Consider the following 13,852-nt stretch of genomic DNA (forward strand, 5'->3'; position numbering starts at 1 on the left):
ACGCGCCGCAGGTGCACGCAGCACCATCAACACAACACAACACAACACAACACAACACACCCAATAGGCGCGCCTGCCTTGGCCTTCCTGCAAGTCGCCGCTTTACAATCATCTTCCTTTTGCTTGAATTCTCTTGCAGGTTGTTAGGAAATAAATGGGTGATCAGCAACAACAGAGGTCATGTGCCACATACTGGGCATTTGTATTTTCAACAGGGGGTGATATTTTTTAGATAGATTGACATATGATGTATATTTAATATGTACATAGTTTATGAACTAGACGAGGGATAAGGACTATAGATTTTAGATTTTGTACCTTAAGGCGCCGTGGTTCACCGAGTGGTCAATCGGCCTACCATCTTTGGAATGTGGGAGGAAACCAGAGCTAATGTCGTTTTATATACGAGGTGGTTGCACTAAAGTTTGTGAGGTGGTATTTTCCATATATATTCAATGAAATAATTAATGCAATCACTTCTCTTTTTTCTCTGCATGACAGTTTATCATAATAGACGTTTGATAAAAATATTAAATTGTATTTAAAATTAGATTATACAAAAATAATAACAACACAATAATTCATTTATATAAAACTAACATTACATTTAGATTGTAATAAATATTTATATATTTCATTGATGCATACATAAATGACCTATGTGTAATTTCATACAAATATACGTGTGAATGTGTGTATTTTGTGTGCGTGCGTGTGTGTGCGTGCGTGTAGCCTATCCTTTACAAAATCAGTGGTAAAAATTCAGTTTCATGTTTTTGAATTGCAATGATTGTGTTACAAATCCCCAGTTGAGGGTTTCCTCGCTTTACGACGGTTGTATACGAGAAAAGGGCTGGGGCGGGGGATGTGTGTGTGTGTGTGTGGGGGGGGGGGGGGGGGGATTCCCACTCCGCCCGTATTCAGATTTCCGGCTGCGGGGCCACCGAGGTGTGACGTCTTCACGCCTGCCTATATCCGCTCGTCTTCCAATGAGAGCCAATCAGCGAAGACCCGGAAGTGACGCCACTTAGCCGGTGAAGAGGCCTTTACGAATCGAAAAGGAAGACGCAGGACGTGAGAAACTGGTGGCCGAGTGCGCTTCGCTTTCGATTCAAGCGTTTCCAGTTACAAAATTGTCGCTTCGACTCACGAGAGTCCTGCCCGTGTGTGTTTGCGATTTTGAAGTGGAGGGGGGGGGGGCACCTCCTCTCCTGCTAAAAAAAAAAAAAAAAAAAATCACTCTGCCCCCCCCACCCACTCCTCCTTCGCACCTTGCCTGAATTCCTTCGCCACTTGTCGGCTTCCGTAGTCTCGTTGGGCTCGGCTCCCCGAACGGGACTAGGGCATCATGCCGGCCACACACCTGCGGTCCGGTCCGTTTGCGTGCCAGGTGCTTCCACTCTGAGTGGGCTTTTTACTCCCGTGGGGGAGAGGAGTGGAGGGCATGCCCCCCGCGCCCCTCCAAGCGGACGAGAAGAAGTAGAAGAGGAAAGACGGGAGGGAGGAAGGAGGGAAGGGAGGAAGGAAGGAAGGAAGGAGCTGCATTATGTTCGATCAGGCCGCGATGGGCGATGGGAGCCCCCACCGCTGCGGAGCCAAGCCGCTGTGTCCGGAGCGTGCGGACGCCAAGTGCCGCTCGCCTCTCCACAGCTCGTCGGACACCCCCGGCACGTCGTCGTCCACGCCAACCTCTTCTAGCGAGGACGGCCACGACAAACTTTTAGGAGTGGACCCCGACTACTGCCGTAGGATCCTGGTCAGGGGTGAGTACAGCATACTTGCAACAATCTTCCAAAAAAAAAAAAAAAGTCTAGTCGGTCACTAAATTCGTTTTTTTGCAACATAGCAATAAACATGATCGCTCCATTTATTTATTTATTTTCTCTAATCACAAACATTAAGCAAAAGAAAAAAGGGGGAGGGTGAGCGGTCTTTGTGTGAGATGTTACACTCTTCAAATTTCTGGCTTTTAAATAACCCAATCATTTGTAAATCCGGTGAGTGTATTTAACTCGGATTTGTTTGTTTTAAGCCCATATTTGGTTATTTTTAACCCCGCAGTTTTAAAAATACTATATTTAATTTAGTCATCATCTGTCAACGCCCTCCTATACAAGAGGCCATCAGAACGAGTAAAATAACAATAATGATAAAATACACCCGTAAAACTGAAAAGGTTAAAAACCCTGGACTTTGGCATGTTTGGTGTCAAAACAAGACATTTGGGAAGTTTTGTACAAAAAAAATGGCTTATTCTGTACAAAAGAAGCCTGAAAGTTGGTTCAAACTGACCCAACAGCAGGCCGGTCCAATTTTTGACCAATATTTTTCCCCCCCGCCAATATATTGAAGCACTTCAAATTGAAAGTGTAAAAGATCCTAAAATGAACTAACTTTATTTGTAACTTAATTTGCGGAAGACTCAAAATGTTGCCAAAAGTGCAATAAGCGTCATATACGTAAAACACAAACCCACAAGAAAATGTGTAAAATTGTTGAGTAAAAAAAAAAAAAAAAAAAAAGCGGTATATGCACCCTGCATGCAAATAACTCGCGCGAGCGTGTTTTTAAATGTAAAAAAAAAACGATGATGGGAAAATGGCAGTTATCAAAACGAGATTTGTGAATAGAAAATGGCGACGATGATCTTGGCTTGGTTTTCCTGCACCGATAAAGGATAATTGCGTGGTTTTGTTTTGTTTGTTTTTTTTCTTCTTCTTAAGGCCGGGGGTCACGCAGAGTTCAGCTTACTCGCTTTCGTTTTTTTTTTTTTTTTTTTTTTTTCCCGGCGAGCTTACACATACGCAAGAAAAAAAAACACCCGCAGGTCTTGTAGTCAAGCGGCAATGGCGCGTCACCTTTTGCGTCACATTAGCCGTAAAAACAAAAAACAAAACAATGAACAGACTTCTTAGCCAGCAAGTAAATTCACGTTTTTTTGTTGTTGTTGTTATTTTTTTTCCCTGCACATTTCGCACGTGTTTTTGCCTCATTTCAGCGAGTTGCTTGAATCATCTTTAATTCAGGGGATTTTTTTTGGAGTGCACGGCTTCCATATTTCATGATTTCAAACGTGTGGACAAAGAGCGCGACCAACGGCAACAAATAGACGGTGGCTTGGGGGGTTGGGGGGGGGGGGCCGGCATGGCGATACGATGATGATTCTGGCCACCGATCTGCGCTCTTATTTCTACTTGGAATCAAAACGACTCATACGTCAGGGAATGTTTCGTGAATATCTAATGATGACCCCAAGTGCATGTGAAGCCCTTGGAGACGTTTCTGGCCTATTAAGATTCTGGCCTATAGAAATAAATGTGACTTGACTTGACTAAGTCCCTAAAAGCAACAGCAGTGTGTCATCTTATTTACAACTGTGTCATTATTCCAAATATTAGCAAGGGGAGTGAAGCAGTAGCCGACCAGAAGGCAAAATAATGTTCCTAATCCAAAATATTTTTAACACTGATGAATAGTGTTCGTGATATTAATACTATTTTTATGCGTGTATTGTGTGTGACTATATTTGTATGTAGGCCAATGTATTCCATGTATGTCTGTGTTAGCCTTTTATTATTATCGTTTTGTTATTTTATTATTAATCTGGTGATTTTTATTCGGTGCCGTTGCTAGAGTATAGTAAGAATATTTCATATTTAATCCTTGTTCATGCTGCTGCCTTTTATGATGATAACAATGATAATAATAGTAGCCTATTATTGTCATCACATATGGACAATATTAATATAGCGTACTTATAATTATCCTTTTACATATATGGTACCAATATCGTGTGTGATATTATTATTGCTAGAATTACTAATAGTCACCGTGTTAATGAACAAAGTATTGTTTTAAAATAAATTCAAAGATTATTTCTACAACTTGTTGACAGTAATATTGCCTCCATTATTATCATTCTGACTTTAAAGCTTGGTGGCGAGGTTGAGACCACCTACTGCTGCTAGTACAACGAGTAATGATGACAATGACGCCAGTGTCTTTCCTTGTTGGCGCGCAGATGCAAAAGGCACCATCCGCGAGATCGTGCTGCCCAAGGGCCTGGACCTGGACCGGCCCAAGCGCACCCGAACCTCCTTCACGGCCGAGCAGCTGTACCGGCTGGAGGTGGAGTTCCAGCGATGCCAGTACGTGGTCGGCCGGGAACGCACCGAGCTGGCCCGACAGCTCAACCTGTCCGAGACGCAGGTGAGGAGATCGTGACGTGGCATTAGGAAGAAAGACGGTCATCACATTCAATCACGTTGATTATTTTGTTTACAAATGCAAAATAAATACTTCATTCATAATCATCAACGGAACGGTACGAGCATGCTGCTTTTATTCATACGAGACCCTAAACGTTTGCTCATCAGGTGCACAAAATTAAGACCGAAAATAATACGAGATGCCGAGTTTAGCATGTGTGTGCACGTAGCCAGTTCAAAGCTCTGATCTATATAATCATCTGACATTCCTGCACAATAAATAAATAAATAAATAAATAAATAAATAGCGCATAACTACGAGAATGGAGTTGTTGTCTTTTAAAGATTACAACTTGAATTTTGTTCTTTGCGCTACTCGTGCAGTTTAGGATAATGAGGAGGGTCTTTGGGAAAAAAAAAAAAAGTTTATGCAGTGGATACAAAAATTCCACACAAACCTGTTCATTTTTGTTTGGGGGGATAACGAGTTAAGTCACCAAGAGAAATCATTTTGTATTTTGTCTCCATTCAATTTGAAGTCAATTGATTGTGTCAAGTCAGTTCAAGAGGTAAAGTCAAAATAAACAACTGCAATCCATTTTATTTAGAACCTTAAAATGGGTTAAATTCAAGAGCAAAGCATATCTGGAAGCCAGAGTAGCCTAAATAAAGTTCAGCTGTTCTACTCGACTTTTCTTGAGGTTTCAACAGGTCTGTGTGTGTGTGTGTGTGTGTTGGGTGGGGGGGGGAGTTGTCAGTGCCATCACAGAGTGTGTAAGCGCGAGCAAAGTGCCGGCGTTGTCTTCCAGCCTGAACGAGACACGACGACAGCGGCGCGTCGCCATTCGGACTGTGCGCGTATTGTCCGAGCAGACGGCGTCTGGTCGCGCGGAACAGGCCGCCTGCCCGCCCGCCGTGACGCATAGTGGCCAGATTGTGCCGACGGCGGCCGGAAGTCGGGTGAAAAAGGCCTTGCCGCGCGCAAAACTAGACTCCACTTGATGTCGATTGAAGACAAATTGGCGCATAGATTGTTTGCATCGATACTTTCTTTTCATAAGATGTGAAATAAGCAATCATAAACAAATGGCAAGTACAATTGGTTTTGATTGGAAAGATGCACGTGGAGTCAAGCGAGCCGAATCGAATCATTTCGTTATCTTGAAATACGTCTTGGATCGTCTTTTGACAAGTTCACTCGCATGTGTGGAAGAGGACAACACAAAACTCCCTGGAACTGAGCGAATCGAATCAATCGAATCGAGCCCCACCATGAAAAGTGAGTCGTCGTTGAATCGCAATGGTTCGTAGCACATTTGTCCCACCGAACGGAGGCTCACTTGAGTGTGGGAGGTCCCAAGGGCGCCCCCTAGTGCCGGCGTGTCGCCTGGCGAGGGGGTTGGGGGCGCCTCATAACCGCCGTCCCAAGTGCTTTTGTGCTAAGGAGGGATTAGGGCGGCCATATCTATCAGGCCTGGTATAAGACGGGGTTAACCCCCGGCTGAACCTGGCTGCTCTAATGGCGATCGCTCCCGCTCGGATCTTGAGAGAGCCATTCCTTTTTGGACCCGACCGTTCTCTCGCTGGCTCACGAGCGCCAAACTCATTTTGGTCACGGGCCGCATGCGATGGCTGGATTGGTGCGAGTTTGCTTTTTGGAGCAGTTTCAGGCCCACTTTTTGTGACAATTTCCCACGCATTGAAATTAGGCATGACTAGGTCAGGTGTTGTCAAACGTTTTGGGTCAAATTGACAAAATTCTAATCCTAACACCTATTACGTCTTTGTAAGATTATCTGGCTAAAAAGTACCTTTACGCGAATGAACTCAGATTTTTGCAAGACAGTCATAAATTGTAGTCCTATTTCATAAAGTGAATTTAAAATATGTATATACAACTCTACCCTTGATGCCTTTTATTCTCCCAAAAATACAACTCCATATACATCATCGAAAAATGTGTCCAAGGAAAAAAATGTGACTTATTTATATGCTGCTTTCGAATCCGAGGAGGCGAGATAGGATCGTCTTGGCTTAGTGTAAGCCTAACTTTAATGTCATCACACACATAACCCCTCCAATTAAATAATATATAAATAAATAAGTAAATAAATAAATTCAAAATACAGCGACGAAGTATTTTTACTTAACGCGGCAGTCAGCCACATTAGCCGGCTAGGCTTAGCCATAAACGTCATTTGCATATTATAGAGGCATCGAATATTGTAACCATTGAGACTCCTTGAAAAATGAATTCATGTCAAAATATATGTGAGCTTTTCGTAAAACGTCACCATGTTGAACATTTTTATTTTTTACACCCACTAGATGAAATCATTGCATTTTCTTTTGTCCTTTCTTAAGATTCCACAGGTTTAGTGAATGCCGGTCGGTATTTGGATGGCAACCCATTTGTAGTGCGGGGCTCCAGATAAGCTTTTTTTTTTTAAATTTTTTTTTATTATTCCACAATTATTTTGACTAGGAGGATAGTGTGGACCCTAACATGAAATTGTAGGAGCCCAAGTAGAACATTTTGAGACCAAACATTGACAATGAACACATTTTATTGTCACTCATTTTCAGTGTCATGGGCCGAACATAAATGTGCTAAATTTTGTCAACAACCAAAAATATTCAAGAATTATATTTATAAAAAAAAAAAAAAAAGATCTATATACGAATGTATATATACTAGTTGCATTCGCTCGAGTAGCTAGAGCACATTTACGACAGTACATAAAGTAGCTCAACGTCATTGAAAGTAGCCTACAACATTTAAAGGCACTTCCACATTTTTAAGCAAAGAAATGAAAAGTAGCTTACTAAAAATTGAAAAGCACTTTCTATGCCAGAAGAAAAATTTGGAAAACGTGTTTTGAAAAGTAAAGCAGCAGATGGCAGTTACAGAAGTGCAGACTGGAAAAACTGCGTTTCCCAGGTGCTTTCATTGACCAGAAAGTCCTTTTTATTTATTCCTGCCGCACTTTGGCGCCATAGCGGCAAACCTGCGCTTGGCGACGCCCGGCCCGGCCCGGGGCAAAATACAGGTCATGCCATATCCAGATCCCTCCCGGTAATCTGTGCCCTAGCGCTGAACCCTGGATCCCATTAAAAAGGATTTACGTGCAATAGTGTAGATGTAGCAAAGGCAGCTTTGCTTTCTTTTCCTCTCATCAATTCCCCTCCAATCAAATCCCTCGCCATGGATAGTTGCTGAGGCCCCGCCCCTCCTCCGGGTCGGCCAAACGTGTAGTAAGAGCTTTTTATGGAACCTCGGCTCGAGTCGGGCCCTGCCAGCCGCCCGGCGATCTCATTATCGGCGTCACGGCCGACTCATGAGCTCACTCGCTGGAGCCCCCGGCGACCCCGCCCTAAGCGTGCGGCGATAGCGTCTGGCGTAAACGTTTTATCTAGTCGGTAAGCAAAGTCCGGCTAGCGTATGCTCCATCTGGTGCTGCGCTAAACATTCACTTCATCTGAATTCAAGCATAGGCCTACATTGGATTTCGAACAACTTGAAACATTCCTGTCAACGCAACATCTTTTTACTAGCGTCTGCTAAACGTTTTCTAGCGAGCTAACTAGCTAGCTAGCGAGCACATGTCTCTAAATGGTGTGTTTGCTTCAAATTGTTTGTTTGCTACAGCCAGTGGCACTTGAATGTAAAACTGACATACAAAGCCAAAGAGAATGAACCATTGGAGATATGAAACTCAAACCTTTATTTTGATCCAACTCAAGAACTTAATGCGAACTTATGAAGGGAAATGCGAACGAAAATAAGGCCTCGGCCGTTCAGTGTTGAAGGAAATGGATCAATATGTGCAACTAGAGTTCCGATACAAATTGTTCTAATTGGCCGCTGTCTGCTTTTACGCGACTGCTCGAGTAAAAAAAACAAAAAAAAAACATTTCCATTTGAACACCTGAAGAGATTCAGTCAAAAATGCAGGCAACGTTCGCATTTGATTCTTTTTCAAGGTTTGTTTGTTTGTTTGCTGACCGCTGCAGGTGAAGGTGTGGTTCCAAAACCGTCGCACCAAACAGAAGAAGGACACCAGCAAGGATTCGGACAAGCGCACGTCGTCTTCTTCCGAGTCTTTGGCCACCTGCAACATCCTGCGTCTCCTGGAGCAGGGGCGGCTCCTGTCGGGCCCCGCGCCGCCCACCCCGTCCCCCCTGCTGGCGCCGCCGCACCCGGCCAACGGTTCTCTGCTGAGCGGCGGCTCCAGGGGCGGCTCCTCGGCCTCGCCCGGGATGGGCGGCGGCAGCCCCCCCGGCTCGCTGGCCTTTGGGCTGCCCCTGCACGCTTTGGGCGGTACCCCGGCGCCGCCGCCGCCGCCTCCGCCGCACTCCCTCTGCTTCTCAGTGCCTCTGCTAGGCGGCGCCCATCACGAGCTGACCTCGGCCTACGGCTGCGGCTCCTCGGCCTTCGAGCCGTATATGAGGATGGACCGCAAGGAGGCCGATCTGGGCGGCAAGAAAACCGTTTCCTAAAGTGACTGGAGCGGTATCGTGCTGTTTTGCTACGCTTTTGTCGGCTCGGTGCGCGATTGTGAGCGCGCCAATGGCAGACAGGGACGGACGGACGGCATGGAGTGCTTTTCGTGCTGTGAAATTTCAGAAGAAATGCTCAGGCTGTGTTTGCAATCACTTGGCCATCTTGTTCAAATGCGCGCCGAGTGCAGTGCCTGGGAAAGGGGGAGTGGCTCGGGGGTAGCCCCCCCCACCTGACTGTGCTTTGCGTGTCATCAAACTTTGAAAAATACTTCCAATTCTTAAAGTCCAGTGAAATCCAAGTGGAAATGGACTGAGTTAGTCACATGTTAATTCAATCATAAATAAGTCATAGAGTGTCACAAATAAATGAAATAAATATTTTAATTCACTAATAAATAAGTAAATAATGAATTGTAAGAAATAAATTGATTTCATGAAAAAAATGGATAAAATGGTTCAAAAGAGGTGAAATAAAATGTCCTTCCATAGCCAACATGAAAATACTGTTTAGTTTGCAAAATGATGATCAAAATTCCGGGAACATCAAATGCGTGATTCCAAACACAGCCTATGCGAGAGAAAAAAAGAAAGAGAACTTGTAGCATTTAATTGTGTTATTTAAATATGTTTGTGGTTCTTGATTTGCTTGTGTTTTGTGCGTGAACTAATCCTGTGGTAGCTCCCGTTCTGATGGTTTGCTTAAAAAGACAGCAGAAGCGCAACAGCTCAGGCCAACACTGAGCCCGTTTGCAAACATCTCTTTGATTTACTTCCTTGGCGCCGACCGCCGTGGCCGCCCGCCCGCCCGCCCGCCCGCCTCCCTTCCGTTGTCGTGCTTCAGCACAGGCCACTTTTCTTGAATTCATTCAATTTTACACCGATTCTTGCCATTCACTATCCCGCGGGGGTGTGTGTGTGTGTGGAGGGGGGGGTCCAATTGTATGACCTTTGGCGCCTGCCTTGTGGCATCTCAGGGCGTTAGCCCCGAAATACGCACATTCCAAAGATTAGGCCCGATTTCTAGAGAAGCGTTGAGGTCCACTCATGAAAAATCCCGCAACACATTTGGCCTCGGCTTCTGATCGGATTTGTTGGTCTTCACGTTCCGAGCACTTTATGATTGCGCTGAGCCGCCGCAACTCAAATGCAGTTTCCATTCTTCACCTCCGTTGGTTGGACTGGCCCGCCTTCAGTCACAGCCTCGCAATTGCCAAACACTTCACCGGGAGCTCTGGACTTCTTTGCCGCTTCTGGATGTAGGAAGCAGTCCTCTGATGTGTGGACTTTTTTTTTTTTTTTTTTTTTTTTCCCTTCCTTTTTTGGTTTTGAAACAGGCAGCGATTGTCCGTAAGCGCCCTCCCCTCAAATATCCAGCGCAAAGAGGCAACGTCGCCTTTTGCGTGTTCCCAAAACCTGTTGCATGTGAGGGCGGACCTCAGGGACACAATTCAGGATTACACACACACGACTGAAACACACACACACACACGCACACACACACACACGTACACACACGACTGAAACACACACAGACGCACGACAGAAATATACACACACAGACACACACACGTACATACACATGACTGACATATGCACACACACACACATACACGCGAGTGAAACACACACAGACTCACGCACACACAGCGTGGCTATTACAAAATAAACAAAATAACTACAACTAAAATTGAAGCAACATTTTTGTTTACAAACTAAACCATAAACAGAAAAGCTTTTAAAGAAAACTAATTATGGTGAAAATGTACTTTGCTTTTGTCTTTTGGGATTCATTTGAAATGTATTTATTCCGATATTGTCGCGTGTCCAAAAAAAAAAAAAAAAGGAAGGTCAGAAAATCCTTTGAGAATTGTACTTTACTTCATTACGCAATACTTGGTTAGCTTTTTTTTAAAGAATCGGGGCGAGGCTCTGAAAATTGATTCAAAGTGAATTTCCAAAACAAACGTCGGACTGAAATGCTCACATGCACTTCCAACAGCCACTCATGAATGCAGATTTTTTTTTTTTTGTTCCACTCGTGCACTACTCAAAAACTCTCCTACACATTTGTGAAATGCTCTCAGACGCACTGCTGATAATTTATGATTTTATTTTATTTTTTGGCCTATGCACACACGTGAAACTCAAACACAACTGCAAAGGTCGCACACACTCTAGTGAAAGATTTTTGCTCGCAAATCAACCCTTTTTTTTTTTTTTTTTTTTGCGTTCATGAACACTTCTGAGACGCTCCCACAGAAACTACCGGAATTTATTTTGTTTTATTTTTGCAGTCACTCAAATGTTTGGGTTTTTGCTCACCGAATTGCATATTTCAGGAGCGTTTGGGTGCCGCGTGTGCGATCCTGAGCGATCTCCCCGAAGGCGCCTCCGACTTGCACCCGGCCACTTGTGGAAGCGCCTCTCGCTCGCTGGCTGGCTGGCTGGCTGGCTCGCTGGCTGGCTGGCTGGCTGGCTCGCTGGCTGGCTCGCTGGCTGGCTCGCTGGCTGGCTGGCTGGCTGGCTGGCTGGCTGGCTGGCTGGCTGGCTGGCGTTCCTTCCACTTGCTCGGCCTCCCCTTTTCACTACACTCACTCACTCTTTTCTTTTGTTTTTGTACATAGCTCTAAATGTATATAGAGCGTTTTATATATATGCATATATATAAGTGAGTCTTTCTGTGTGGTTGGAAGAGAAAAGAAAAGAAAAAAATCCTTTCTAAATATGCTTAACGCTACTTTGTCTCTTGAACATTTTGCACTTATTTAAAGAGGATTTAGTCTGTTTTCTGGCCTGACCTTTCTATTCACAATCGGCCGTGATATTGTAAAATAATGTATATGTACTTTGATTCATATAATTATATGTCTATGTCATTTGCCTCCTGTCTACTGTGTCATTTGTCCTTGCACTAACACTTCAATATTTCCTATTTCAACAAATTTACACGTTACATATTGAATCAAAATAGTCTTGCTTTGGAAACATGTGTGTTTATATGTGTATATGTACATATGTATCTATATATCTATGTATATATGCATATGTACATATGGATAGATGTATATATGTATGTATATATGTATACATATACATATATAATTATATTTAAAATATATATATGTTAAAATATATATATATTTAAAAAAAAATATATATATATATATATATATATATATATATATATATATATATATATATATATATATATATATGTGTATATATACATACACACACACACACACACACACACGAGAAATCTTCCCAAACTGTTTTCCTTTCTCAGCTCTGTCACTCTGATTCCTTAGTTATTTACAAAGCATAAAGTGACATGTCCTTGGGCATTTAACCGGCAGAAAAATAGCAACATTACACAGATGGTTTAGCAGAAAACAATTTGTAGTTCTTTGGAGCAAATAGCAAACATATTAAGTGGATCACAATTTTCTACCTAGAGGTCAAATCACTAAATGTACTTCTTTAAATTTCAATTGATGTGAAAGAGTAGTTGCGGACTAGAGGCAAAGACATGCACACAAAGGTGCGCACACACACACACACACACACACACACACACACACACACACACACACACACACACACACAAGTCGTGGGCCCAGACGTCAGCATGAGGCACTTGCACACACTGGGACAATTGAGCGGCAGGGTGCCAATTATGGTGATTGGCACCTCTATTTGAGCGAGGACGGGCCTGCAGAAAGGGGACCAGATGGGTGGCCTGTTCTGCAGCTTGGGCCTAGCTCAAACACATCACAACATTGTCATCGTCCCATCAGGTGCGCCCGGACCAGGAAATCGGCCAAAGGTACCATTCTGACAACACACACACACACACGCACACACTTGTTGATTTGGGCCTCATTTGCGAGCAAAGCCAGCACGAAGGCCCGGCTTTCGGAGTTGTCGCCCAGTTTATGCTGCAGTGTGCTAAGAATTTTTTTTCTTTTCTTCCACCCTCTCCAGTCAGCTTAGAAAATATCACTGGCGACAATTGTAAATGTTAGGCTTGTCTCAATTAGCAGAAAAAAGGAACTTTTGTTGATTTAATGACGTTTATTTGAATTAAAGTCGATAACAGGTCGCACACAGAAACTCCAAATGGTGACGAAAATTCAAATGTTTCTCTCTTTGTGCACATGATGAAAAGTGATCACAATTTATTTTACTTTAAAAAAAAAAAAATTAATTCATTGCTTTTCCAATTTGATCCTCCAAATATCAGTCAAGATGTCCAAAACGGCTATGTGCGTACCTGGTTTTAGAGCCGAACGTTCAGATAAGCTCAAAGTTTGGACAACCCTTCAGGAATGCACCTCCCTCCCTCCCTCCCTCCCTCCCTCCCTCCCTCCCTCCCTCCACCCTTCTTGCATCCCTCTGTCCTCTCCCTTTCTCCAAAGCAGCTCAGGCTCCCAGCAGGTGGGTGGTGAGGGCCTCCACTAATTAGGGTCACTAATTGGGGGTCGGTCGGGCCAGGGACCCCTCCACACCTGCATGGTCATGTGACATTCAAAGAGGTGCGCAAAGGTCAAGGCTTTGGATTAGTTGCATTGGGAAGGCAGAGAAAAGGGCAGGAAATCCAGAATTAAGGAATACGCTTCTCCCGAGGCTTGCTGGAAAAGAGTTCCTCCTCCTCCTTATCCTCAACACGCATTTTCAGGCAACTAGAAAGACATCAAGATGCATATATATATATATATATATATATATATATATATATATATATATATATATATATATATATATATATATATATATATTGCATGTATATTTTGGGGTGTAACAAAAATATTTGAATTGGAATATCACTTTTGTTTTAAAAGATGAAGTGCATCACGTTGAATCTTGAAAATATATCCAAATCTGTAATTAATAATGTATGTATATAATATGTATATATATATTTTTAATTTATATATATTTATTTTATATATATATATATATATATATATATATATATATATATATATATTTTATTTATATATATATATATATATATATATATATATATATATATATATATATATATATATATATATATATATATATGTGTATATATATATATATACTGTATATGGACATGGAATGTATGTATATCTACGTAAATATATATCTTATCTTAC

At 42.8% G+C, this 13,852-nt stretch overlaps 1 protein-coding gene across 1 annotated transcript; it reads left to right on the forward strand.

Moving 5' to 3' along the window:
- Positions 1 to 1,017: 1,017 nt before the first annotated feature.
- vax2 (ventral anterior homeobox 2) lies at positions 1,018 to 11,592 on the forward strand. The gene is made up of 3 exons (XM_088391875.1): positions 1,018 to 1,763; positions 4,022 to 4,209; positions 8,223 to 11,592. Exons 1-3 carry the CDS (start codon positions 1,547 to 1,549, stop codon positions 8,706 to 8,708), a joined length of 891 nt encoding a protein of 296 aa, XP_088248001.1. The 5' UTR covers positions 1,018 to 1,546; the 3' UTR covers positions 8,709 to 11,592.
- The last annotated feature ends 2,260 nt before the right edge of the window (positions 11,593 to 13,852 follow it).

The sequence above is a fragment of the Syngnathus floridae genome, chromosome 1, assembly GCF_059516105.1.
Source record: "Syngnathus floridae isolate MCC-2025c chromosome 1, RoL_Sflo_1.0, whole genome shotgun sequence".
NCBI classification, from domain to species: domain Eukaryota; kingdom Metazoa; phylum Chordata; class Actinopteri; order Syngnathiformes; family Syngnathidae; genus Syngnathus; species Syngnathus floridae.

Bases quoted from the DNA above. Each gene is read 5' to 3' on its own strand.
- vax2 (XM_088391875.1), top strand. From the start codon at position 1,547: ATGTTCGATCAGGCCGCGATGGGCGATGGGAGCCCCCACCGCTGCGGA. The intron at 1,764-4,021 runs GTGAGTACAGCA...GTTGGCGCGCAG, and splicing joins CCGTAGGATCCTGGTCAGGG to ATGCAAAAGGCACCATCCGC. The intron at 4,210-8,222 runs GTGAGGAGATCG...TGACCGCTGCAG, and splicing joins TCAACCTGTCCGAGACGCAG to GTGAAGGTGTGGTTCCAAAA.